The sequence below is a fragment of the Lactuca serriola genome, chromosome 8, assembly GCF_051521515.1.
Source record: "Lactuca serriola cultivar US96UC23 chromosome 8, Lser_US96UC23_V15, whole genome shotgun sequence".
Taxonomy (NCBI): domain Eukaryota; kingdom Viridiplantae; phylum Streptophyta; class Magnoliopsida; order Asterales; family Asteraceae; genus Lactuca; species Lactuca serriola.
This window is the reverse complement of record NC_136415.1, coordinates 94,102,541-94,127,538: the sequence shown is the minus strand read 5'-3', so window position 1 is coordinate 94,127,538 and position 24,998 is coordinate 94,102,541. Positions and strand designations below refer to the sequence as shown.

Genomic DNA, 24,998 nt, shown 5'->3' with positions numbered 1-24,998 from the left:
CCGCCAAATCGACTTCATTCTCTCCCTTCTTTCTCTCTGCAAACCCCTTCCTCTCCGATCGACTTTCACTTCCTTCTATGTGCAAACCCTAATCAAACATAACACATTTGAAATAGTAATATCTTCTTTCATTTTCTCCCCTGCTACTCTCTGTAAAACCTAGCAGCCGCCACCACTAGAAACATGGAAAATCCCCCAAAATTTTGAAGTACCCCGCTCACTCCTCTTCACCTCTACCCTACTCCATCTACAATGACTCCCCACGTTCACAAACCCTAGTCTAGTTGTGCTTCTAGCCTTGGTCCTATTTCTTCATCCATTCAGCAAATTAGGGGAACACGACTTCTCATTCATCCCTCAACTTCATCTTCTCAATCAAGAAAAAAGGATTCTGGTTTTTTTTTCGTGCATCAGCATCATCTTGGTGGCGATAAACTCTCTAAGGTTCGTTAATTGTAACCCATTCCTGATCTTTTCTCCCAAATATGGTAAAGTTGTTCGTTTAATTGAAGTTTCCTTTCTTCAACAAAAATTGTGTTTAACTACGGCCGACAACTACGATCTCCTATTTCTCCCAGGAATGGGAGGTGTTACTTTGCTATGAAAAGGACGCTTCTACCATCTCCTATTTCTTCAACAAAAAAGTTTATGATGGCGGAGTCGACAACTACGGCCGCCACGACTACTACTGTGAGTATGTTTTTTTTTCTGATTTTTCATTATATTGATTAAATTTCAGTTTAAAATTTGTGTTTAACTACTTGATGTTTGTCTTTAAAATGTTGAGAGTGATGAATCTGTTTGGTTTTATTTTTGAACAGAAGAACTTTATTTCTTCATCCCCTATAGATCATCTCGAAAATCTCTACCCCTCTCTTAATGTTATTTTGTTGAACCTCAGTTTGATGTTTTATTTTATATTTTACAATGAATCGATGCTTAAAGTATGTGATTTTGGCATTTGTTTTCGATGGTTATAAATGTACAATTAAAGTAAATGGATCAGAAAAAAGCGAGCATATATGCACTCCAAGTGATCGACAAAATGCTTGAAAGAGCAATCTTCTACATATCCTAACACAAACCTAAAAATATTTCCTACTGAAGCAAACCTACAACACGTAACCATATATGGGTTAATCTCAGAGAGGTAAGGACTGAGTTTCATCTTCATTGAGAAATTGAATCGGTTGCCTCTTGCTATCATCAACTTTGATTATAATTTTTAGCTAACAAGTTGTCTTTTATAGGAAAAATTGAAAGAGAAAAAGCCCAGTATGACTGAGGCGCTTTCTATTAATCTACAAGCAATGCACAAGGTTGGGTGATAACGCTGAAGTGAAGCCAGTTCTAGCAAATTTGGAGGTCAAAGAAGTTGAGAAGATTAGAACAAGTAATAGTTTGTGATGGTTCAGTAAGGGAAGCTGCTGCAGACAGATTGGTGATGGAGTTGTAGGCGGTTCAAAAGGCTTATAATATGCTCAAGAAAAAGGATGAGTTGTACATAGGTGCATGCATTTAATTTTGATTCTATTATTTGATGTGATAATTCGAAGGTATGAACATGATCACTGACTTAATTTTGAGTTTCATGTTTCTACTTTTGTTGACAAATAAGTTGATTATTGTTTTGATGTTTAGCTCACTGCTTTTACTTGTAATTGCTACATAATGTCGATTAAGAGTTACATATCCGATTGATTGAATGTGACTGAGTTAAATGGAAATACTTAGTACTAAATCGGTAATAGTCAAACGTTTTATTGTTTATATATGTATGCGGTCATAGATTATCCCATATATTTATTGTGGAATGCAAGCATAAATATTAATTGTTGTGGTTTGGATAGATTATCTAAAATATTCAATTAAATAAGTTAAATTGAATCTTTCAAATTTGAATAGCTCAAAGGAGATAAGATATGTTCATTGATCAGCAGATCAACACAGTTAAGAGCACTTGAACAATGATAGGCTGCCAAATTTGTAAATTTCCAAGACGCTTTCTTTAATACAAATTCATTTATTTTTTGGCACGTTTTGTGCCTTGGTAATAAAATCTCAATCATAATTATTGGGTCCATGCATGCGGTCAGCTATTTCTGCGCTCCCAACCCAACAACATAGCTTCAAATCAATGTTCTAGCTCAATGTTCATTCCTGAACATCTTTCTTTTGAAGGGATTCATCAATATTGCCACATTCCAAGTGAAGCTCCCCCAATCATTGAACGAAACCGTCCCCCTCCCTTATGGCATGTCGATGGAAAAAACAGAAATCATAGATTTGAAGGTATTTTTATAGTTATTGGTGTGCTAAATAAATAGAAAATTTGATTTTTTTTACCTTTATATGTTTTAAGGTTAATTTTGTATTTTTTAGGTTCGTTACACATATAAAGGAGGGAATTGAGATTGTAACCAAAGATGGTGATGTTTTGTTATAGTTTAGTGGTGGAGAGACTCGTAAAGATGAAGGACCATGAAGTGAGGCACAAAGTTATTGGATAGGTGCTAACTCAAAAGGATGGTTTGGTGAGCTTTTATAGTTTTTTTTGTACAACAACAATCTCTCAAACATCAAATGATGTCTCTGGCAGTGGTAGGAAGTTCACTTCCCCTGTAATAAGTCATCATTTGATTTCACAGTTAGCTTTATGATTTCACATGAACATGTTCTTTATCATTTGGACAGAGGAAGCAGATGACCTGGAATTCACCACTGCATATTATTATCGCATCTAGGCTACTAAAAAGAAGGTGGGTGTAATTATATGCATATATATGTTCTATTACTTATTGTGGCTATAATATTTGCTCTTTTCATCACAAATTATGTGCAATTGTATCCTGCTTTAACTTTTCTATCAACATCGTATGGTTTGATTAGTATAAGTGTTTTCTCTAATTTGGCAGATTTGCAGTTGCAGGGTTGAAAGTATGCTGCTTGTTGTTCAGCTGAAGAATGTAATCAGTTCTTCGGTTCCTGCATTTAAGGTATGCTTGAAAATGTTGAAGTTGAAGAGGATCATGAGCTTGTGTGTGTGTTGATGATCTCTTGTTATTCATAAACAGAGGAGATGAAGGTAAAAAGATTATACTCTTTTCCTTTTTTGCCCTTGGTTTTATAAATAATAACATATATACTAAACAATCTTATAGGGACTAACTGCAATGATGCCAACATTTGGTGCTGTCAGTACTTGAACTATGTAAGCATCTTTCACGATTTCAGTTTTCCATATCTCAAAGGATTAAATCATTAAATACACATAACTACATAAGGTTTGGTTAAATATATTAACAGTTTAGCTGGCTCTTAGATAATAGATACATACCTGCCTGATACATGAGTAAAACTAGTTTCTAAACATGATGAGATTGTTGATTGTAAATTTTTCATGCCAGATAACTGTCTGGAAAGTAGTAGATACTCCAAATCCTATGGGATCAAAATCAAAGAGAGCTGAGTACAAAGTTGTCCCAGTATGTGGATTGGATTGGATGGGCATGAAGGTTCTATATACCATATTACATGGTCTTTGGATGGATCAAAACCGGTGTCTATCTCGGATGATCACAGGTCAATACTCATCCCAATTTGAATGGAACATTGCCAAATATGTGATGTGATGTGATAGATTGTTTAAGTTGGATGTTTCCTTGTTAATAGTCTTCTTTATGAAAAATTTCCCTATCAAGTCAACAAATAAGTTCAAAATCAATGCATCTTTGTTTCATTTGCTATAGACAAGGAAAACAAGTCTGGATCACATTACCTCTTTTCTGATTCATTAGATGTGCCATTTCAGCTACATTTGTTATGTGTGTTGTGTGGCCAACAAACATCTGTTTTCATTACTTTGGTGTTTGCAATTATTGATCCACAGTAAGTCCATGGACTGACTGTTATGCTTATAATGTGTTTTTGGATTGTCCTATACAATGTTTTTTTTATTTCTGTGTATTTTGTGCATCAGGTAAAGTTGGTGGAAGAAAGGAATATGAAGCCACTTGATTCAAATCTTGCAGCATTATCAGCAAGATGCAGTAAAGACTTGGAGTTGAATTTGGCTAAGTCTTTCTTGAGTGAGATGGGCCAATGTGCAACTTCTTATCCATATAACAGCTGTTTGGAGCATTAGTCTTAAAGAATTATGAAAGGCAAGATGCAACTTTATTTAGTTGGAATTTGATGTAGAGAGTAGATTAGATGCAAATTTAGATATTGTAAAAAATAGAATTGTATGACATTAAATTTTATGCAATGGATTGTATTTTTTGTATATGATATTTTATTTCTATTATGAATTGTATGACATCAAATTTAGATGTTGTAAATATTTTTTTTTAGAACATTTAAAATTATGATACGCAAAAATGTGTGTCATCTTCATTTATGACATGACCTTTCTTGACAGGGGCTTCCTTGATACGCATTGCGTGTCATAAACACGCGCGTCGTAAGGTTACGACACGCAAATGCGTGTCGTCTTCCTTTATGACAGGGCCTTCCTTGATACGCATTGCGTGTCATAACCGCACGCGTAAATGCGCGTCATGAATGCGCCGCGTCATGAATGCGCGTCGTCTCTCTTTATGACAGGGCCTTCCTTGACACGTATTTGCGCGTCGTCTGAGTGTTTTACGACGCGCAATGAGCGTCGTAAAAGGCCTTTTTTCTAGTAGTGGTCTCATGTTGAGTTCCTTTTGATTGAGGATATGTTGGAGGCTTTTATGATCAGTTAAGATGGTACATTTTGTGCCGTAGAGATAGTGTCTCCATATCTTCAGAGCGAAGACGACTGCTCCTAGCTCAAGATCATGCGTTGTGTAGTTCGCTTCGTGCGTCTTTAGTTGCCTTGAGGCGTAGGCGATGACCTTCCCTCTTTGCATTAAGACACACCCAAGTCCTTGGTTTGATGCATCACAATAGACCACGAAGTCCTCCGTTCCCTCTGGCAGGGTTAAGATGGGCGCACTACATAAGGCTCGCTTTAGTGTCTGAAATGCGTTGTCTTGTTTTTCTCCCCAGTCGAAGGTCACATTCTTCTGGGTTAGGGTGGTAAGTGGCTTGGCAATCTTTGAAAAGTTCGGTATGAATCTTCGGTAATACCCGGCGAGTCCCAAAAATTGTCGGATTTCTATAGGGGTTCTTGGAGTAGTCCAACTATCTATTGCCTTTATCTTGGAGGGGTCCACGTGTATTCCTTCTTTGCTTACAACATGTCCTAGGAAATCCACTTCCCGAATCCAAAATTCACATTTGGAAAATTTTGCATAAAATTTCTCTGCCCTTAATGTTTCTAGTACTTGGCGGAGATGTTGGCTGTGTTCTTCCTGGCTTCTTGAATAGATGAGTATATCATCTATGAATACGATAACGAATTTATCCAGGAAGGGACGACATACTCGGTTCATCAAGTCCATGAACACTGCTGGAGCATTCGTCAATCCAAAGGGCATTACTACAAATTCGTAGTGACCATAACGTGTTCGGAAAGCCGTTTTGGGGATGTCTCCCTCCAGTACTCGCAGTTGGTGATAACCAGATCTTAAATCGATCTTTGAGAAGTAGCTTGCTCCCTATAGTTGGTCGAATAGATCGTCTATGCGCGGTAAGGGATATCGGTTCTTGATCGTGAGTTTGTTCAGTTCCCAATAATCGATGCACATGCGAAAGGATCCGTCCTTCTTTTTCACGAATAGGACTGGCGCACCCCATGGTGAGAAGCTCGGTCTGATGAATCCATTGCTCAGCAGCTCGTTTAATTGACTGGATAGTTCCTGCATCTCGGCTGGGGCTAAACGGTAAGGTGACTTTGCTACAGGTGTAGCTCCGGGGATTAAGTCGATTCTGAACTCGACTTGACGTTCCGGTGGGATTCCTGGAAGATCTTCTGGGAAAATATATGGGAATTTGCAGACTTCCGGAATGTCTTTAATGTTTTTCGATTCTCGCTTCTTATCCACTACGTGGGCTAGAAAGGCATGATATTCCTTACGAAGATACTTTTGTTCTTTAATAAAGGAAATGATTTGTAAACTTGAACTAGGTTTGTCACCATAAATGACAAGAGGTTCGCCGTTTGGCAGATTTAGGCGAATAGCCCTTTCGTGGCAAAGGATATCGGCATGGTGAAGGCTCAACCAGTCCATACCAATGATGACATCAAAACTTCTTATGGAAATGGGCATAAGATCGACTCGAAACAAGCGCTCGTTTAAATTTAGTGTGCACCCTACGTACAATGTTTGCGTGTTCTGTTTTACCGTTTGCCATTTCTACAGTGAATATTTTATTGAGTGGTTGGGGTTTTTGATTAAGTAGGTGTTTGAATTTATGACTCACAAAACTTCTCTCCGCACCGCAGTCAAAAAGTATGCATGCATAAGTGTTGTTGAGTAGGAACGTACCCGTAATCACCGTGGGGTCCGCTATTGCTTCATTCTGTCCTACTGCTAGCACTCTCCCCACACCGCTAATATTCCTTTCCTTGGGACAATCCCTCCTGAAGTGTCCAGTCTCCCCGCACCCATAACACGCCCGACTTACTCCAGTGCCAGAAACTTGAGTAATTGGTCGTGCCGGTGCTTTACAGAAACGGGCTGTGTGCCCCTTCCTGTCACAGTTCTTGCAGTGCATCTCGCGACAAATACCATGGTGATGGTAGTGGCACTTGCTGCACTTGGGCAGATTCCGCGCATATGGTTTTGTTGGTGCAGAGGTAGCAGGAGTTGTGGTGGGGGTAGTAGCAACATGAACCGCAACCATTTGCTTCTTTGAAGGTTCTTGCGAATTTTGCCCCTTCCTTTTGTTCCAAAATTTCTTCTTGTTGTTGTTGTTGGCATTGATCTCATTGTTGCTGTTCCCTTTGGTTGGTTCAGCCAGGATAGTCGTGTCTCCTTGACAGACACCATGATCAACAAGAGATTGCGCTAGTTCCTTGGCGCTGGCGAAAGTCAAGGGTTTGGAGGCTAATACACTTCCTCGAAGTTGAGGTGATAGTCCCCAGATGTATCTCTCGACCTTTTGGCTCTCCAGAGTTAACATTCCTGGGCAAAGTGTTATTAAGTCACTGAACCTGTTGGTGTAACCTGCTATGTCCGAACCTACCATCGAAAGGTTCCACAGTTCCTATTCAAGCTTCTGAATCTCGCCTCTTGGGCAGTATTCTCGAAGGAGCATTCTTTTTAGGTTTTCCCAACCCATGGAGTTTGCCACCACCAGAGTTAGTGTTTGGACGTGGCCGTTCCACCATGTCAGGGCGCGTTCAGAGAAAGTAAAAGCGGCGAACTTTACTTTGCTTTCTTCAGGACATGCACAGATTTCAAATACAACTTCCGTTTTCTCTATCCATTGAGATAGAGCCAATACTCCCCCAGTCCCGTAAAAGGGAATAGGTTTTCCGTTGGTGAAGTCTTTGTAAGTGCATACCCCTGAACGGCTTTGACCTTAGCCATTTGTAAAACTGTTTGTTCCTCCCCCCGATCCGTTGTTGCTCATTTGTGCCATTGCTGTAGTCACAGCAACGGTTACAGCAGTCTGGAACATAACGGTGTCCATAATTGGAGGAGGTGGTGGGGGTGGTGTTGAAGTTGAGTTTCTGCATGTTGATCTACGAGGAGGCATGTTCTGGTAGAAAAAGGAAATAAGAATGAATACTATAAGTTTCTAATGTTTTGACAATCGTGTGTTTAGTTGTATCTTGTAATTCGTTTTGACTTTAGTTTATGGTTTCAAGGTAGGCATAGAAATTTAAAACTCGTAATTTTTGAGAGGTATATGATAAGAAATACTTCATATTTATACATATAGGTCACACCTGAGGTGTGTTACATATCTTGTTTGGGAAAATTTGACCCTCCTAGAGGTCTCCGATTGCAGATACAAAAGGGAAAATAAGGAAAAACTTTTATCCGAAATCCTAATCTATCACAAAATTTGTTGGGCATCGAACAAGCTCTACTTGCGGCGTTTGGAGCTAGAATCGGCATCCGACCGTTTGACTCCCATTAGTCGCCTCTCGAGATCTGCTTGTTCCTTCATCTCTCTTATTTCTGTCAGAGCCGTTATCATTTGGTTTTGAAGTGTTCCCGTGTAGATTTGGGTATTCTCATGTAGTCCTTCCAAACGGCGGATGTCAGCGGCGTTACCTTGGGTAGCAGCATTGACCTCGTGAACTCTGGCTGCTTGCCTGTCCGTCTCGTAGTTCTGGGTAGCTATAGCGTTCACAATAACAGGAAGTGCTCGATCAGCTGAGCTTCCCCCACTGACATTGTAAAAATCTCGGCACATGCCGAAAGGAGGGCGTACACCTTGCTGGCGGCTCCAGTAGTAGAGGTGACTTCCCCACATGGGAATGGGTCCCGGTTGATATGGTCTGATTTCGGGAGGATGAGGGATGGGAGGGTCGAACACTTCTGGCTCGGAGTCTGTCCCGCTAGAAATCTCCTCGATCTCTTCGTCGACTTCGAATTCCTCTCCGACTTCGACTTCGAATTCTCCCTCGATAACCCCTTCGGGTTCTTCCTCGACCTCTTCTTCGATTTCCTCTGGGTCTTCCTCTGGGTCTTCTTCTATCCAACCGTCGTTGCCTTGGTTTGGGTAGTAGGGATCTCCTGGTAAATGGAATCCGGCCATTTGTCTTGTACTAGGATAGATGTATGAGAACTTTTATAAGAAAAGAAAATTCTATTTAACGACTTACTATTTTTTAACTATAATTTGTACAACTATTTTTAATAATACTCCTATAATATTTCAATTTGGCGAAACTAAAATAATTTGTATTTGGTAAGTTCTTGGCTTGTTGTCCACTACGACCATTCCTCGACGTACGTTGGTCAAATCCAGGATAAATATAGTTGATCAGGCTATATTTATTCTCGACCTGATTACATATCCCGGGGCTCAATCGTAGTTTCGTAACTTGCCTTAATACTTTTTAGTAAAACTTGTTATGATCCGAGATTAATGCATGCTTGTAAAAATGTATATCTTTAAAAGAAAGTATTTTGTTCATGAAAATGTTTCGTCAGAGGGTCTTTGGTCCCCTTTGCATTTATAGTTTGTATATCGTATGTGGTTCGATATACTTAGTTCACTATAAACAATGCTCTGATACCAATCTGTCACACCCCCAAACCAGAATGGCAGAAACATTCGGGGGTGGATGACTTCACATAGTATCACAACCATTGAATATTGTAAAGAAAGTAACACAACCATCACATATATAATGAAAACGTATGTTGTTGCGTTATACATATTAGCAAAAGAATATTACAATGAGATGATAAATGTTCAATAATAAAACATCCTTAGTGTTCCCTTCTCCAAAAGCTGGTGGTTACCTGTATTACTGATTCCCTGAGAAATACAAGTGGTTTCGAAAAAATGTCAACAATTAAGTTGGTGAGTTCATAAGTGTTTTGCATTGAAAAGTATGTCCTTTTTGATAGTAAATCAATGAACGAGGTTATCAGAAAATCCAATATTTTCTATAAATGATTTGAAAAGTTTCCTGTGTTGGAGTGTGTTTGTGTTTTCCATACTTGAATAATAATAACGAACTTTGTATTAACGATAAAATGGAAAACTGAAATGCATATATGAATCTCGTAAATCAAACTTGTTATTATACTTTTATGTGAGTTTTATAACCATGCTATTGACACTGATGGCCTGTAACAACGTTCTTCAGGCGTTGGAACTGTTATGATGTTTGTCACCCCAGGCCTGTCGGCCTAGCTGTAGCTAACAACTTAGGTGTGGGACTGTCAATCCCGTATAGATCTATACACAAGTATCACGCTCCCCCTACAAGGGATTATGGTATATAATACAGGACTTAATAATGCATACTCGAACGTACGTGAAGTTGTCTCACATTACTTGGTATAAACAGATTTACGATAATAAAGACTTTACTTCTTTTGAAAGCATTTCATTTGTCGAGATGTATATGTAAAATGTATGAATCACTTGAATACTACACTCATTATAGTTTCTCAAAAGTATGTTCCCATTTGGTAATAACAACTTGGTGATATAATAGCCCTTTTAAACATAAAGTTATTTTTGTATCAAAACCCTATAAGAACGATATTATAAAAATGATATTTTGATTTGTAATGCACTTGTATTCCCCCCCCCCCCCTAAAACGTGAAAAAAATTGAAAATTAAGGGTATGAACTCACTCGTTAAGTTTGAAGAGAGGGGCTAGAGTTGAGCAGAGTTCCGACCGCGGAAAGTTGCGTCTTCGGGTTCTCGGGAATCTCTGCAGCGTAGATCCTTCGTCGGGGGCTCGAGTGCGGAAACCAAGGTAAGAAAATGGTCTCTGGAGCTGGGAGAATGGCTGAGGAATTGTGAAGGTGTGCCAAAACTCGAAGCTCATGCCATCTATTTATAGTGCTGGAAGAGTGGGTACGCGGGGCGTAATTTTGGAGTACGCTGGGCGTACTCACGTACGCGGCGCGTACGTCATTACGCTGGGCGTAATATGGCGTCATGGCTTACGACTCCTGGCTAGCTAAGCGTAGCTTGGGCGGGCCGATGGGACTCGACTCTGGGTCTAGTACGCGGGGCGTACTCCCAGAGAACGCGGGGCGTAACCCGGCCTGTCCTCTTCTAAATTCCGTAACTTTCGCGTATGAGCTCCGTTTTTCGTGTTCTTTATATCCACGCGTAGGTGAGATTATGCTCTACAACTTCCATTTAGACTCCGTCGGCTAGTTTTGATTTATTTTTAATGATATATTTTTAATAGGCTGGGCCTTCTAAAGTTCGTTAAAAATTCATAGGTTCTTTATTCGACGTCGGTTTTCGTTTGTCTTTTTATTGTTTTATTACCACTGAGGAGATCTTCAACTTCCGTGTAGGTGGCGATAGCTAAATAACACTCGATCTTCAATCCGAGTTTTTAGCCCTCTACTACTGTTACGAAACTTTGAAAATCCGTAACTTCTTCATACGAGGTCCAATTTGGGCGATCTTTTTATGCACGCTCACCTTTCAACGAGATCTACGACTTTTGTTTAGATACTTAAGGCTAAAATGTATTTTATTGAGATTTTTCTTTTTATGTCAAATAATGTTTTTACGTCGTGTCGTAAATATACGAGTGGTTATAATTTCTTCAATATAACCTGGTTTTGAGCGTTCTTTATGTTTTTGGAAACCTTGGCATGATATCTAATATTTGATGCATCCCAACTTAGATACTTGAACACTTTATTTTCGAGGTTAATTTCGTTGTTTTTAGCTTTCGAGTGTTTACAATGCTTTTGGAAAATATAGGGTTGTCACAGCCAACGAGGGAGCTTTCCCTGTCCACATCTCGTGAGGTGTTTTGGCAACCTTCTTTGTAGGAACTAAGTTAAGGATATGGGCGGCAATCTCTAAGGCATACCCCCAAAATGAGGTAGGTAGTGAAGCACGACTCATCATGGAACGAACCATGTCTAGTAAGGTTCGATTACGCCTCTCAACTACACCATTCAGTTATGGTGTCAACGGTTGCATCAATTGCGAAACTATTCCGCATTCCTTGAGGTAGTCATAGAATTCAAGACTTAGGTACTCTCCTCCTCGATCGGATCGAAGCATCTTGATTTTTCTGCCCAATTGATTCTCCACTTCTTGTTTAAACTCTTTGAACTTTTCAAAGGTTTCTGACTTGTGCTTGATTAAGTAGATATACCCATATCTGCTATAATCATCGGTGAAAGTCACATAGAAGCGATTCACATCCCTTGTGGTGGATCTAAAGGACCCACACACATCATTGTGTATGAGATCCAAGAGACCCTCACCCCTATCACAAGTGCCAGTGAAGGGTAACTTGGTCATCTTTCCAAGTAAACAAGACTCGCATACGTCATTGTTCCTAAGGTCGAATGACTCCAACACTCCATCCTTTTGGAGGTGGGCTATGCGTTTCTTGTTGACATGTCCAAGATGACAATGCCACAAGCATGCTTTATCCATACTATTGGTAGAATCGATACACAACACCATTTCCTAGGTTATCTACAACCATCACAGTTTCATAAATTCCATTACAAGGCAATTCTTCGAAATATAAAACACCATTTCTATAAGCATAAATAGAACCTTTCTCAATATCAAATGAATATCTAAATCCTTGTCTAAACAAACCATGAAATGAAATGATGTTTTCTTGTCATATATGGCGAATAGCAACAATTATTTAAATCTAATCCTAATCCATTACTAAGCGCTAGAGAATACACTCTAATCTTGGTGATAGGCAACAATCTTCTGTTCCCCATGATTAGATTTTTTTCTTCCACGCTCCACATCCCTATCTCTTCTTAGTCCCTGCAAATCTGAACATATGTGAAAACCACATCCTGTATCAAGAACCCAAGAAATAGCAAGTGATGAACCATTAGATTTAATCATGTAAATACCTGCGAAGGATGGCTTGATCTTCCCATCCTTGATGTCTTATAGATATTTTGGGCAACTTCTCTTCCAATGCCCTATCTTGTGGCAATGGTGGCACTCTGCCTCCTTCGGGTTAGAGTTGGGCTTAGCAGAACCAACTATGGTTCCACTAGAAGAGGTACCATCTTGGGAATTTCCCTTGTGGTGGCTCTTTGAAGGAGCCTTCCTCTTCTTTCCCCTCCCTTGACCTATTGCCAAGATAGGTGCAGCAGTAGGAGTGGGAGTTGATGCAACATAATTGTCCTTGAGATTGCTCTCAGCAGTCCTCAACAAGCCTTGGAGCTTGCTCAAGGTGACCTCTTCCTTATTCATGTGGTAGGTTATGCAGAACTGGTTGTAGTAGGGAGGCAAGGAGTGAAGGATAATGTCAATTGCTAGCTCTTCATCGAAGTTAACATTAAACTTCAGCAGGCGATCAACATATCTTTGCATCTGTTGCTGATGAGCGGTAAGGGACTCTCCACTGCCCATTTTGGCAATGATCATCGAAGTGATGATCTCATACCTTTCTTGCCTCCCACTTTGGTGGTACCGGTCCACCAAGTCTTGATGCATCTCGTAGGTATAGTAGTCCTCATAGGACTTTTGAAGTTCAGCAGTCATAGTCGCTAGCATGATGCAATGGACTTTCTTGGCATCACGCTCATGGTCCTCAAAGGCAGCGATTTCTTCGGGAGTAGCAGTGTTGATGTTCACCTCCTTCAGCTCCTTATCGAGGACATACTCTTTGTCGTCGTAACGAGTGACCATTTGGATGTTACGGATCCAATCATTGAAATTGGACCCGTTAAAGATCACTCTCCCACACAAGTTCATGAGTGAGAACGATCCGGATGAGGTTGAGCCTGAAGCGTTGTTATTGTTTGAGTTCGACATCTGAAGAAGAAAAGAACAAAGTTAGATTAGAAATGAATCCCCAAGTAAACACCCAAATGAAAAATTAGGGCTAGGATCCGACAACATTATTTACAAATTAGAAGAGGGATGCCGTAAGTTTTAAATGTATTGAAAACTCCTAGATTCCTTTGAAATTCATTTAACTTTTCAATGGCATGTTTCAATCTCAATGTGCCACTCTAGTTTGTGACTGGGATGCCAAGGATCACAAAGCGGGTGTGAACAACCACGCAAATGTACATGGTTCCCTTATTGTTATACTCACCTATTCGATGTGCCTGTTAGCCACACACGCTCCATCGAACTATGACAAACAATGAGTCACCCTTTGCCACCTATGCTTAGAATCCAATTAGTGTGCCGGTTAACCACACACGCTCCACTAACGTCTTAGCATGGGTGCAAAGTGTAATTTCATGGAATTGCACCAATTCACTTTTCCTAAAGTAACTAAGATTCGGAATTCTTGTAAAAACATTTAGTCACTTTTATAATTCATTATACTTTTAATGAGAAAGGGTTTTCCCTATCATACCCGTTCAGCGGTGGGTGAGACTGGACATCCATTAAAACGCATTTTATATAACCTTATACCCCCCTTATAGATTGGCTTCGTGAATGAGGTCTACTAACGGTAAGACTAGCATTTTAGTTTTATATATATTATATATATATATATATATATATATATATATATATATATATATATATATATATTAATCTTGTAATAATATAATACTATAGGGTGTATTTTAAACATTTCAAAATACTAGGGTTTTAATTTCAATTTTAAAATTTTTGAAATTTAAAACTTTTAAATTTTAAGATTTTAAATATTAAAACTCTTGATTTAATAATTATCCTTAAATTAAACAAATAATTTAAATTATCAAATCTAGAAGGATTATCTTTTAAATTAAGCAATTAATTTAATCTAATCCCTTAAATCCCCTAAAATTCGAAAACATGGGATGGGACAATTCAAAACCTTTAATTACCATATTTAAACCATTAAAAGATAATTACAAGATATGGGATTATCCAAAATCCATAAAATTTAGGACCTTATCTTGGGGAGGAGGCAAATTTCGAAAACCCTAGGATTTGCAAACCCTAGATTTCGAAATCTTGGGGGCTAAGAAAAGGGTTTGAAAACCCTCATCAAATTTTCGAAAAACAGGGTTCAAGAACCCTAATTTCGAAATCCTTGCCTCCTAAGGTTTATTGGCCATAAACCCTAAAGTGTCATATTCATACAATTGTATAATTCTAATTGAAAACGAAAACCACAAGCTCTGATACCACTGCTGGGTTTTATACAAACAATCCTATGTGGGCATGCAGCCCTAATTTGGATCTATGTTTTCACTATTAGATACACAACATTATCAACACATAAAGAACCCTAGCATGCTCCTAGGTATTTCGAAATTTAGATAGTAGAAGGTATTATATACCTCTTGTTGTTATATTGTAATAACAACTCAAATCTTCAATCTTCTTATCCTTGAAAGCAAGTACCACAAGTGTACTACCTCTAATGGCTCACAAACACCAAGAGCAAATGGAAAGGTAAGAGAGAGAGGGAGGAGGCTACAAAATTCGGCCTTAGGGTTCTCTTGGAAGCAAGTGGACGAATTTTGTAGCCTAGGGTCCTTATTTATACTTGTGGGTAGCTAGGGTTTCCTCCAAAACCCTAATAGACAACTTAGACATTAAGCAGCCCATGGAACCTTCTGGAATAAGGCCATGGACGAAAGTATGATGGGCTCCCATCATAATTTCGTTCATCCCTTTGTCCCATTGGGTTTCCCAGCCCAAAATCCAACTATCACACATTTGACAGTTTAAGTCCCATTATTCAATTAATTTCTTTTAGTAACCAAATTAATTCTTAATTAATTTATGACTAATATTAATTAAATAATATGATTTATCTTTTAATATATTATTCTTATAATATATTAATAAATTATAATAACCTCTTTCTCTATTAATTCTCCAGTCAAGTTACTTTGGTGAAGGCAACCCAAAAGGACCATGCACAACCGAGTCAAGTACTTACCAAATATGGTTACGGGCTTAGACACTAATCCAACACTAACTTCTAAAATCCATAACTTTCGCATACTAGCTCCGTTTTTTATGTTCTTTATATGCACGCGTAGGCGAGAATATACTCTACAACTTTTGTTAGACTCCTTCGGCTAATATTGTCATTAATTTTAATATTATTATTTTTAACAGACCGAGACATGAAAATTCGTTAAAAACTCATAACTTCTTTATCCGATGTCCGTTTTCGTCAGTCTTTTTACTGTTGTACTACTTTTGACGAGACCTTCGATTCTCGTTTAGTTTATGTCAGCTGAAAATCACTCAATCTTTATTTTGAGTTTTTAGTTGACTACTACTATTCCGAAACTTAGAAAAATCATAACTTTCTCATACGAAGTCAGATTTGGACGTTGTTTTTATGAAAATTCTCATTTTAACGAATACTCTAATTTTGTTTAGATCACTAAAGCTAAAAAGTAGTTTATCGAAAACTCACTTTTTATGCTAAATAGTGTTTGCCGGTTTTGTTGCGGATCTTCGATTGGTCACAACTTCTTCGTTATAACTCGGATTTCGATGAGGTTTTCGCATAAATGTTTCTAACGAGATTTTTTACAACTTTCAATAATAAAATTATACTTATTTGAAATTTTATATTTTCGTTAAATTTCAATATTTGACATTTGATTTGAATCTCATATGACTTCCAATATTTTTTGAGTGTTTCTAAACATAGTTTTACTTCATTTCTAGTAAAAACTATCTGTTAGAACTCAACGCTCAATATCGTATAGTATTTAATAATATTATTTATTACAAAACACGATAACTGAACGTGTATGTTACAAACAATATGATGAAAATGATATATCAATAGTGGTTGCTCTCGTCATATGACTGGAAGGAAAGAAAATTTATGTGATTTTCGAAGATTAGAGAATGCAGGGGTTGTAAATTTTGACAATAATCAAAATGTCAAGTCAAAGGATATGGAAAGGTAACAAATGGGAAAATCGTTGTTAATCGTATTGCTTATGTCGAAGGTATTCAACATAACTTGATAAGTGTTTCGCAACTTGTTGTGGGCACTGTCAATCAAGTGGTGCTCAATGAAGAAGGAAGTATAATTTCAAATGTTAACACAAACGAAGTTTTACTTAAATCCAAATGACACGGAGATATGTTCACTCCCGACATCAAACCAATAGTTGGAATTCCTTCAGGGTGCTTACTTCTGAAAGCTTCATCAGATGTTAGTTGGCTTTGGCATCGACGTCTTTCACACTTGAACTTTCGAAATCTTAATAAACTGGTGGTAAATGATCTTGTCCGTGGTTTACCTGTTTTAAAATTTGACAATGATACTTTATGTGTAGCATGTGAACAAGGGAAGCAACATCGACAAGGACCTCTAATTGTAATTGATTCGGAAATTGTTGAACCATTGGACCTTCTTCACATTTATCTTTGTGGACCATCGACTGTTAAAAATCTGAACAAGAAACGGTACATTTTGGTTATTATTGATGATTTTTCTCGATTTACTTGGGTTTATTATTTCATGTTAAAATCTGAAGTTGCTCAAGTCATTGTTGATTTTATCAAGAAAATCGAAACAAGTTTAAAGAAAAAAGTTCGAAAAATCAAGAGTGATAATGGTTTAAAATTTAAGAACAATATTCTTGATTCATTTTTAGCTGATAAACGAATTTCACATAATTTTTCTTCACCATATACTCCTCAACAAAATGGTGTTGTAGAAAGGCGGAATCGTTCTCTTTGTGAAGCAGCACGAACGATGCTCACATATGCGAATCTTCCTCAATACCTCTGGGCTGAAGTAGTTTCTACTGCATGTTTTACATAGAATCGATCATTTATTCATCGAAGATTCAATATTACTCTATATGAAATAATCAATAACCGAAAACCTAATGTCAAATTCTTTCTTGTTTTTGGTCGCATGTGTTTTATCATGAATCTCGTGGATAATTTTTCGAAATTTCAGTCTAAAGTTGACGAAGGAATTTTCTTGGGTTATTCTCATAAATCGGCTGCATATCGAGTATTAAATAAGCAAACTCGGAAAATTAAGGAAATATTTAATCTAAATTTCGATGATCATTATATCAAACAAGTTGAAAAGTGTTTCGAACAAAAACCAATTATTAATGAATCAAAAGATGAATATGAGAGTGTTAAATCATCTGATTTTGATTTTGATTTAATTTTTGGCGTTCCAGATAGGGCTGCTGATGCTGAAATCAATGCTGAGGATAATCGACTTGTAGAATCGTCCAAGTATTCTGACTTTTCGACACTTACTCAGGAAGATGTTGATGTGCTTTCGACATCTCATTCTCTTGAAATTCGTGAAAGTATGGAAAATGATCAAGTGGAGGGGCAGCAATTGCATTCGAATTCTTGTGTTGAGGGGGAGCATTCTTTCGAGGGGGAGAATAGGAGAATGATTGAAGATGTTGAAATGGAGCAACCTGAAAATGAAATTGTCGAGGGGGTGCTAAATATGTCGAATAATAATCGATATGATACTATTCATGATCTAAATGATAATAATTATGTTGCAGGTTTGGAGAATTATGAATTGTGCGAAGATGCTCCATTGAATTTTGATCCAACATATCCACCATTGGAAAAATGGACAAGAAATCATCCAAAGGAACAAGTTATTGGTGATCCTCAAGATGGAGTTCTTACAAGAGTTCAAATTCGTGTTAAAAGTAAGGTACTCAATATTCATCAAGAATTTTGTATGTTCAATGTCATTATTTCGAGAATTGAACCAAAATTAGTCAAGGCTGCTATGGAACATCATGATTGGGTTGTTTCCATGCAATCTGAACTTTCTGAATTTTAACGAAACAAAGTTTGGAATTTGATTCCCAAACCAAAAGTTGTTTTAATTGTGGGTTTAAAGTAGATTTTTAAAAATAAAACTAATAAAGATGGAAATGTTGTTCGAAACAAAGCTAGGCTTGTAGTTAAAGGTTATTCGCAACAAGAAGGTATAGACTATGAGGAAACCTTTGCCCTAGTCGCAAGACTCGAGGCTGTTCAAATATTTTTGGCCTATGTTGCTCATAAAGATTTTGATGTTTATCAAATGGATGTCATATGTGATTTTCTCAACGGAGAACTTGAAGAAACAGCGTATGTTGAACAACCTCCGGGTTTTATTATGAAGAATTCCCTAATCATTGTTATATATTAGATAAAGTTGTATATGGGTTAAAACAAGCATCAAGAGCATGGTATGGAATGTGACACCCCCAATTTCACAGCTAGAAAAGACCGATTTCGTTTATGCTTTTTAAAATAAAATCAGAGTAATTTTCTTAAAGATGTTGCGAAATTTGTCCCTAGAAATATGATAAATATATTATCATGGCATTTCGGAAGAAATGTATTTTATTCATTTAAAAAAAACTTGGCATGTCATCATTAATACAGAAAGATAAGCATAAACAGAGCTTACATTCATTTACACTAGTGATTTACATCTCCTTTAATCTCTCAGTGTAAAGCATCTTTGTAACGATACCTGTGATACAAATAAACTGAGTGGGTCAGGCTTGGGAGCCTAGTGAGCATATAGGGTTTTCAACCCACAATAATGTAATTATTATGTTTAATCATCAAACAGTTAACCTAATTACCCATCCCCATTTTCTTCTTTATTATTAAGGATCTACCCTAAGAAAAGATTCATCTTATCACTCATTCCTAAGATTTCATCCTAAGGAATAGGCACAAAGTCACATCGTCACCATGCTTTATACAACATGTGCTAAGTCCATAGCTCTCATTTATCGATGGTATTTTCATAGGAATCCACCTGCAATACATATCAATGGGTTTTTAGAGTACATCTGATGAAAATATAGTTCACACACCTACATGTTGTGAACCTGCCAGTGTTCCATGGACTGTTTAGAATAATCCATGGTTGTCATCTATACTCTGCTGGATGACGAGGCCATCGCTTGGGTCATCGCTTCTCACCATATTTTACCACTCATATATCATTACTCATATTTCATCGCTCATCATTTATCTCATCATTTTATCACACATCAACTTATTTCACCTACCCATGTTATACCTAACAGATTTGTAGATAAAATATATATACAGTTTAAATCATTTTAAAACTTGTATAAAACATTCATTCAACAATCATTTCAAATAAACAAACAATATATATACACAGAGAACGTATTTTATATAAAATACTTCATATCTATGTGTAAGGTGAAAGTGACTATACACTCACCTGATAAGATAATAATCGGGCATCACTTCATTTCTTAAAATGATCGTTTCTGATAAAACCGTAATGTTTTATTGAAAACCGGGCTCTGCGAGGTTGGAGCTTCAAAACCGAAAACATAAATTTTTCGAGTCTTCGGGCACTTCGGGACGTGTTTCGGGTGTTGAAAATGATTCCGAGGCTTCGGGGGAAGTAGAAATAGCTAAAATATTGATTCAGGGGTGAAAAATGCCAAATCTCCAATTCTAGACGCGAAATCTCGCATGCACTATTTATAGGGAAGGCTTCGAATCCGAGGGGAGCACGTGGCTCGCATGCGAGGGGAACAGATGGTTGGTGCGAGGGTGAGACACAGAGGCGGGGTGTAGGAAGCGCGTCAGAAGCACATAGGCGAGACGTGGCTCGCCTCGGACACGCCATGTATGCGACACCCAGAAGACTTCGGTTGGACCTCCCTTCGGTCGTATCACAATCCAACACACGTCATGCATTCGAGGCTCGTACGTGGCCAATTCCGAGCCATGCATGCGAAATTCCTCGGATTTTGTGCCTAAACTTCTAAAATCCATAACTTTCGCATATGGGCTCCGTTTTTGACGTTCTTTATATGCACGCGTAGGCGATAATATATTCTACAACTTTTTTTAGAATCCATTGGCTAATGTTGACTTTATTTTTAATATCTTTATTTTTAACAGACCGGGACAGGAAAATCCGTTAAAAATTCATAACTTCTTCATCCGACATCCATTTTCGTCAGACTTTTTACCGTTGTACTACTATTGACGAGACCTTCGGTTCTCGTTTAGGTTGTGCCGGCTAAATATCGCTCAATCTTTATTTCAAGTTTTTAGCTGTCTACTGCCATTCTGAAACTTAGAAAAATAATAACTTCCTCATACAAAGTCCGATTTTGGCGTTCTTTTTATGGACGTTCTCGGTTTAACAAACACTACGACTTTTGTTTAAAACACTAAGGCTAAAAAGCACTTTATCATAAATTAACGTTTTACATTTCCCGGTGCCATGCCAGTTTCGTCGCGAAACTTCAACGGGTCATAACTTATTCATTATAACTCAGATTTCGACGTTCTTTATATGTACGGAACCCTTGTAACATATACTATAACTTGGTTGAGATTAATACCTATAAATAATATTCCATCAAATACTCATTTTTGATTGTTGTTGTCTCTAAATTGATTAGCCCGGATCTACGGTCGTTACAGTTATCTCCCCCTTAGGATGATTACGTCCCATATCCATCAACGAAACAGGGCTCACATGATGACTTTATACATTATCTCTTCATCCTAAATAATAGTCGTAACTTTGATGTTTCTTCAAATGCATATCTAACTCTTGGTCTTCTTGACTGCAATCGGTGCTTGATCTTGTACCTGTCTTGTTACACTTTCAATCATGACCTTCATGTCACAAACTTGCTCTTTATCAGAGACTCCTTCTTCTTCTTAATAAACTTAAGATAAGTTTATTTGATTTCCACGATAGACCGATGGGTCACGTTCTAATTAACTCTCATCGTATGTTGCAACGCTTAGACTCAGGTCTCTTAGAGTCAAATTCTGGAATGGAATATACTCTCCTTCATGTTCTAATGCGATATAATCACATGTATCAATTCTACCTACTAACTTCTTTTAACAACGGGTGCGATACGATTGATCGCATTGATTTATATCTTCCAGGTTTAGTCGAACGCTACATCGGTTCTCGGAACCACATAACAAACTCATCATAGTCAGACTCAATTTGATATGACCACTAGGATCAGAATAACAACCATCTTACTATTCATTACCGAAACAAGGGTAATGACATACTTGAATAAAACAAAATCAATTACTAGTTTCTTGGTAACCTTGTGACTTTCCTTGATCCAAATGTGAGTCATGTGCTTCCAGTAGTATAGGCCTCTAATACTATTCACACTTACTCATACTCGTCCCAAGTATTGTCTCACAGTCTCCAAGTCACCATACATAAATCATTCAATCCTTCAACACATCAGATAAGAAAACCAGGGTTTATATTATTTCTTGAAATGATTACATAGACACTCAAGTTCACCTTATACTATGCCTCTTATAATTGGCTACATTATGTGAAACTATAGCTACTACATAACCCGATCTTCAGATAAGAAGTCCTCATCCTTGATTCCCCACATTATTGTCTACTTCATCGAGGATCATATGGAATGCCCTCGACTTTGGTGGTGCAATTGGCATTGGTGCTTTGTTTTTATTTGGACAATCTTTAGAAATATGCCCCTCTTTGTTACATCCGAAACATACCTTCTTGTTGAATGTGCACTCGTTGGCATAATGTCTAGACTTCCCACACTTGAAACTTATCACCTCTTTGCCACATATTCCCAAGTGTTTCTTCTTGCACTTATCGCACCACCTTGTTTCACTTCCTCCTCCTTCAGACTTCAGGAATTTTCTCTCCTTGTTGGACCTTGAAGATCCTTCATGCTTCCTTTTCTCGCCAACTTCAGCTCTCTCCAGACCCTTCTCTCTTATTTGGGTCTCCACATTCTTAGTAGCCCAGATGGCGGTTTTCAGCGTGGTTGCTTGCTTGACTATCGGACCAAAGTCTGCTGGTAATCTGTGGGTAAACTTATTAACCTTGGAGAGTTCGGTTGGAATTAGATAAGGAACAAGCTTCATCTTTTCTGTAAAACAAGCAGCGTACTCGGTGACGCTCATTATTCCCTTCTTCAGATTCTAGAACTCATTGCTGATTTCCAGAAGATCTTGCTCAGAGTAGTATTGCATTTTCAGTTGAACCACGAACTCTTCCCACAAGATCTTGCTAGCTTCCCCCTTGGGAATCGAACCAGCCAGTAACTTCCAACAACTTAATACTCTGGATTTCAAAAGAGGAATTGAAAGAGTAGTCTTCTGTCTGTTGCTACACTCGTAATTTTCGAACATTTTCTCCATCTCGGAGATCCAGTCCATAACTTCCACTGGTGTCAGGCTTCTAGATAGGCACGGTGGTTTGGATGCCATAAAATCCTTGTATTTGCATCCACGTTCTTCGTTTCTTCCATCCTGGTTGTTTTGGCGAACTATGGGTGGGTTGGCTTGACCAGCGGTCCCACTGTAGTTCGCTCATTCCGACTGCCCTTCATTCAAATCGGGCTGTTAAACTGGTATTGTAGCTTCCTCTCGATTATGCTGGAGTAATCACCTTGTCTCCTCCATTTGGCGATCCAACATCATCTACATCATTGCTTGTACCCCAGCCATCGTCATTGGATCAGGTGTAGCTCCTGCAACAGGTACTTGCTCAGGTACTGGGGGCTGCGGCTGTTGATTCTTGTTTCCGTTTGCGTTTCCAACTCCACTGCGGGTTCTTGCCATTCTTGATCTATACACCGAATAAGGTGAATTTAGATCTTTACTAACTATAGACTCCGAAACGTTTACATGCTAGTTCTAATATCGTGGTCATATGCTTAGAATCCTACAAACATAAGGTTTCCAGATCCGGTCGACAAGAGACCATAGATCCGAACAAATAATGGCATATATAGCATTTAGCACATAAAAGCATTTTAGGCAACATTCCTAAAATATACTAGTGCTTGTGTCTAAAATATGCTAGACACTCATCTCACAATCATCACTTAGCATTCTATTTTTAAGTCTAGAAATCCTACAAATTCCCAGTTCGTTTAAACTAATTCTCTGATACCGACTGTGACATCCCCAATTTCACGGCCAGAAAAGACCGATTTAGTTTATGCTTTTTAAAATAAAATCAGAGTAATTTTCTAAAAGATGTTGTGGAGTTTGTCCACAGAAAATATGATAAATATATTATCATGGCATTTCGGAAGAAATGTATTTTATTCATTTAAAAAAAACTTGGCATGTCATCATTAAAACAGAAGCATAAGCATAAACAGAACTTACATTCATTTACACTAGTGATTTGCATCTCCTTTAATCTGTCAGTGTAAAGCATCTTTGTAATGATACCTATGATACAAATAAACTGAGTGGGTCAGGCTTGGGAGCCTGGTGAGCATATAGGGTTTTCAACCCACAATAATGTAATTATTATGTTTAATCATCAAACAGTTAACCCAATTACCCATCCCCATTTTCTTCTTTATTATTAAGGATCTACCCTAAGAAAAGATTCATCTTATCACTCATTCCTAAGATTTCATCCTAAGGAATAGGCACAAAGTCACATCGTCACCAGGGTTTATACAACATGTGCTAAGTCCATAGCTCTCATTTATCGACGATATTATTCACAGGAATGCACCTGCAATACATATCAATGGGTTTTTAGAGTATATCTGATGAAAATATAGTTCACACACCTACAAGTTGCGAACCTGCTAGTGTTCCATGGACCGTCTAGAATAGTCCATGGTTGTCATCTATACTCTGCTGGATGACGAGGCCATCGCTTGGGTCATCGCTTCTCACCATATTTTACCACTCATATATCATCACTCATATTTCATCGCTCAACATTTATCTCATCATTTTATCACACATCAACTTATTTCACCTACCCATGTTATACCCAACATATTTGTAGATAAAATGTATATACAGTTTAAATCATTTTAAAACTTGTATAAAACATTCATTCAACAATCATTTCAAATAAGCAAACAATATATATACATAGAGCATGTATTTTATATAAAATACTTCATATCTATGTGTAAGGTGAAAATGACTATACACTCACCTGATAAGATAATAATCGGGCATCACTTTATTTCTTAAAATGATCGTTTTAGATAAAACCAGGATGTTTTATTGAAAATCGGGCTCTGCGAGGTTGGAGCTTCAAAACCGAAAAGATAAATTTTTCCGAGTCTTCGGGCACTTCGGAACGTGTTTTGGGTGTTGAAAATGATTCTGAGGCTTCGGGGCAAGTAGAAATAGCTAAAATATGGATTTGGGGGTGAAAAATGCCAAATCTCCAATTCTAGCCGCGAAATCTCGCATGCACTATTTATAGGGAAGGCTTCGTATCTGAGGGGAGCAAGTGGCTTGCATGCGAGGGGAACAGATGGTTGGTGTGAGCGTGAGACACGGAGGCGAGGTGTAGGAAGCGCGTCAGAAGCACGTAGGTGAGATGTGGCTTGCTTAGGACACGCCACGTATGCGACACCCATAAGACTTCGGTTGGACCGCCCTTCGGTCGTATCACAATCCGACACGCGTCATGCATGCGAGGCTCGTACGTGGCCAATTCCGAACCATGCATGCG

General features: G+C 38.1%; 1 protein-coding gene across 1 annotated transcript; it reads left to right on the top strand.

Annotated features, from left to right (window-relative positions):
• The first annotated feature begins 17,405 nt into the window (after positions 1-17,405).
• On the top strand, positions 17,406-18,308 carry LOC145067173 (uncharacterized). Its single transcript, XM_079014370.1, has one exon. It carries the CDS (start codon positions 17,406-17,408, stop codon positions 18,306-18,308), a length of 903 nt encoding a protein of 300 aa, XP_078870496.1.
• Positions 18,309-24,998: the final 6,690 nt, after the last annotated feature.